The 3,912-nt window shown below is 44.6% G+C and overlaps 1 protein-coding gene across 1 annotated transcript; it reads left to right on the top strand.

The window, feature by feature from the left end:
• The first annotated feature begins 1,206 nt into the window (after nucleotides 1-1,206).
• Nucleotides 1,207-3,602, top strand: LOC121692768. The gene is made up of 3 exons (XM_042071644.1): nucleotides 1,207-2,195; nucleotides 2,270-3,247; nucleotides 3,560-3,602. The coding sequence occupies exons 1-3, from the start codon at nucleotides 2,146-2,148 to the stop codon at nucleotides 3,600-3,602; spliced, it is 1,071 nt and encodes a 356-aa protein (XP_041927578.1). The 5' UTR covers nucleotides 1,207-2,145.
• Nucleotides 3,603-3,912: the final 310 nt, after the last annotated feature.

Genomic DNA, 3,912 nt, shown 5'->3' with positions numbered 1-3,912 from the left:
CATCACAATGCCCAACAACCGCGTTGTTGCAGAACAGCGCCTGTTGAATCTGAAAAGGAAGTTCAAAAGAGATCCGTACTATCAAAGGGAGTATACAGAGTTCCTCAGTGATGTCATTCACAAAGGCTACGCTGAAATGGTTCCCTTTGCACAACTGTATAGGACAGATGGAAGTGTTTGGTATATCCCTCATCATGGGGTATATCACCCAAAAAAGAAGACCATTAGAGTAGTCTTTGATTGTGGTGCAACCTTTCAGGGGACATCCCTTAACTCTGAACTACTCCAAGGCCCAAATTTGACGAACACGCTGATTGGAGTGCTGACACGTTTCCGAGAAGAACCAATAGCGCTGATGGCGGACATACAGGCCATGTTCCACCAAGTCCAGGTGACTGAAAGTGACACGGACTTCCTGCGCTTCTTATGGTGGCCACAAGGGAATGTGGATGATGCTCCAGTGGAATATCGCATGACTGTTCATTTGTTTGGTGCAGTCTCTTCACCAAGCATAGCCAACTTTGCTCTCAGAAAGACTGCACAGGACAATGCAAACAACTTCCCTCCTGAGGTAACAAACACAATCATGGAACACTTTTATGTAGATGATTGTTTAAAATCTATGCCCACAGAACTAAAAGCAATGGAACTCATCTCAGACCTCACTGAAGTCTGTCATAGAGGAGGCTTCCATTTGTCAAAATGGATAAGCAACAGCAGAGCTGTCCTTGGTGCTGTTCCACAAGAAGACAGAATTAAAGAGATAAAAGACTTGGACTTGAGCAAAGATCCATTGCCCATGGAACGAGCCTTAGGACTTCAATGGTGTGTCCAAAGTGACTCCTTCAAGTTCAACATCACCATCAGTGAACGTGCACTTACCAGAAGGGGCATCCTTTCAATGGTAAGCTCTATATATGATCCATTAGGCTTTCTGTCTCCACTTACCTTGCCAGCTAAACTGTTGTTACAGGAATTGTGCCGACAGGACCTTGGATGGGACATGACCATTCCCAACACACTTTCTGACCAGTGGACCAAATGGACCGGAAGTCTCTCACAACTCACAGACTTTAAAGTTTCACGCTGCTTTAAGTCAAATGATTTTGGTGAGTCAGTGCAAAACCAGATTCACCACTTCTCTGATGCCAGCGAGGTAGGCTATGGAACAGTCAGCTATCTCAGAATGACAAATGGAAAGTCTATGTATCATTCTTGATTGGCAAGTCAAGAGTAGCTCCATTAAAACGACAGACCATCCCAAGGTTGGAGTTAGCAGCTGCAGCTTTGTCAGTTAAAGTGGATAACATGTTAAAAAAAGAATTGCCGCCACCTACAGATAGGTCAGTGTTTTGGTCTGACAGCACATCTGTCTTAAAGTATATCTCAAATGACCACACTCGTTTTCATACCTATGTGGCGAATAGGACATCTAGGATTAGGGAGGCTACACAAGTCAGTCAGTGGAGGTATATTGACACAAAGAGAAACCCCGCAGACGACTGCTCTAGAGGTGTGAGCGCAGAGAGGTTCATGAGGAACCCAAGGTGGATCTCTGGACCAGAGTTCCTTTGGTCATCAGAAGAGGACTGGCCGAATGAATCTGTGGACAATGTTGAACTTTGTGAAGATGATCCAGAGGTGAGGAAATCTGCAACAGTGAATGCAATTATGCAGACATGTGAGGAAAGGCCCACAGACAAATTGATCAATCACTTTTCAGATTGGCTGAAGTTGAGAGTAGCTGTTGCATGGATCCTTAAAGTGAAAGAAGCATTAAAACACCTCGTGCAGAAAGGAAATGACTCAAAGAAAGATTGTAAGCGGACTCTAAGGGTAACCAGAATGACAAAAGGGTATGTCAAAGACAACATAAAAGAAGCAATAACGGTGAATGATCTGATAATGGCAGAAAAGGCTATTCTATCGTATGTACAGAAACAAAGTTTCCCTGATGAAATCAACATGCTGCAAGAGGGCGCTTCCAATGTGAAGAAAGCAGCAGCATATACAGATTGGATCCAGTGCTGGACAATGGAATCCTCAGAGTGGGCGGTCGCCTCAGAAGAACGGCAATGCCTGAGGAAAGAAAACATCCTGCCATTTTGGCCAAAAACCACCACGTGTCCACTCTGATCTTACGCCATGTCCATGCTCAAACTGGACATGGAGGAAGGAACCACATGTTATCCCAGGTGCGTAAAACATACTGGATTACAAGTGCTACTTCTGCTTCAAGAAAGATTATTTCTCACTGTGTAACTTGCAGAAAGAACAGAGGAAAACCTGGTGAACAAAAGATGGCTGATCTGCCAAGGGAAAGGCTAGTCATGGACTTAGCACCATTCTCCAACATTGGTCTGGACTATTTTGGCCCTTTAGAGGTGAGAAGGGGAAGGAGCACAGTAAAAAGGTATGGTGTCATCTTTACCTGCATGACAAGTCGAGCAATACATCTGGAGGTTGCCTACTCTTTATATACACACTCGTGCATCAATGCCATCAGGAGGTTTCTATGCCGAAGAGGCCAGGCACAACACATAAGATCCGATCATGGCACTAACCTTGTCGGTGCAGAAAGGGAACTAAGAGAAGCACTCAGAACATTAGACCAAAGAAAGATCCACCAAGCTCTGATGAAGGAGGGAGTTCACTGGAGCTTCAACCCCCCCACTGCTTCTCACCATGGTGGGTTCTGGGAACGCCTCATCAGAATGGTAAGGCATATCTTATGTTCAGTCTGCAAACAACAAACACTAGATGATGAAGGCCTAAGCACTGTTTTCTGTGAAGTTGAGGCGATTCTTAACAGCCGGCCTATTACAAAAGTTTCTGATGACCCACACGATTTGGAAGCCCTGACTCCTAATCACATTTTGTTGCTCAGGACTAACCCACTTCTGCCCCCTGGAGTGTTTTCAAGGTCTGACCTTTACCACAGGAGACGCTGGAGACAGGTCCAGTATATAGCAGAGCTCTTCTGGAAGAGATGGCTGCTGGAATACCTACCTCTTCTTCAAGAAAGGCAAAAGTGGTCAAGAGTCAAAAGAAACTTCATCACTGGAGACATTGTCCTAATCGCAGACAACTCAGCCCCTCGCAATTCATGGCTACTTGGAAGAATTTTGGAGGCCAAACCTGACACCAGAGGCCATGTCAGAGTTGTGAAGCTGCAAACGAAGAGCAGTGTGCTGGAGAGGCCAGTATCTAAAGTCTGCTTGCTGCTGGAGGGTGATTTCTGTGATGGGTTCAGAACAAGTGAAAAAGGATTAAAGATAAGTGAACTGATTCACTTTCCTTTAATATTTTTGCAAATAATTTAAAATAATTCCGGTGCAAAAAGAAATGGCTCCTTTTATAATTTAATGAATTAATTGTCTTTGCCTCTACAAATACAATTAGGGGCCGGTGTGTAGGAGCCAAATTGAACTTCATGTAATTCTTATTTTCTTTGTTTATTAGCCGGAGTAAGTGTGTGTGTGCATGTCTGTGTGCGTATGTATGTGAGAGTGGTTGATTGGGTTGAGTATGGGCACAGGTCTGTCTGTCCCACCTACAGGATCCTGGAGGAGGTTGCTGAAGGTGGAGCCCCAGGGGGATGACCTTAAGAGCTGTAGGCCGCAGCATGTGGGCGTGGCTGAGAAGGGCATACAGTCTTTTGACCGTGCTGCTGTGCTGACTTTGGACTTGGACTTAATAGAAAGCCTTATAGTGTTTACTTGTTTTACTTTACCACAGCTGTCAACAATAAATGGTCAGAAGGGACCGACTTGGAACAAAACCACTACTCCTCATCATTTTACACGCGTCAAGACTAGGATCCACTCAGCCACAAGTGGTAGACAAAATAGGAAAAACTTAAACGCTACTACACTACATAATGAACACATAGGCTACCACAATACAACATTG

Source organism: Alosa sapidissima, chromosome 19, assembly GCF_018492685.1.
Source record: "Alosa sapidissima isolate fAloSap1 chromosome 19, fAloSap1.pri, whole genome shotgun sequence".
Lineage (NCBI taxonomy): Eukaryota > Metazoa > Chordata > Actinopteri > Clupeiformes > Clupeidae > Alosa > Alosa sapidissima.
This window is presented reverse-complemented; position numbering and strand designations above follow the sequence as displayed.

Bases quoted from the DNA above. Each gene is read 5' to 3' on its own strand.
- LOC121692768 (XM_042071644.1), top strand. From the start codon at position 2,146: ATGTCCATGCTCAAACTGGACATGGAGGAAGGAACCACATGTTATCCC. The intron at 2,196-2,269 runs GTGCGTAAAACA...TGTAACTTGCAG, and splicing joins GGAACCACATGTTATCCCAG to AAAGAACAGAGGAAAACCTG. The intron at 3,248-3,559 runs GTTCAGAACAAG...TCCCACCTACAG, and splicing joins GAGGGTGATTTCTGTGATGG to GATCCTGGAGGAGGTTGCTG.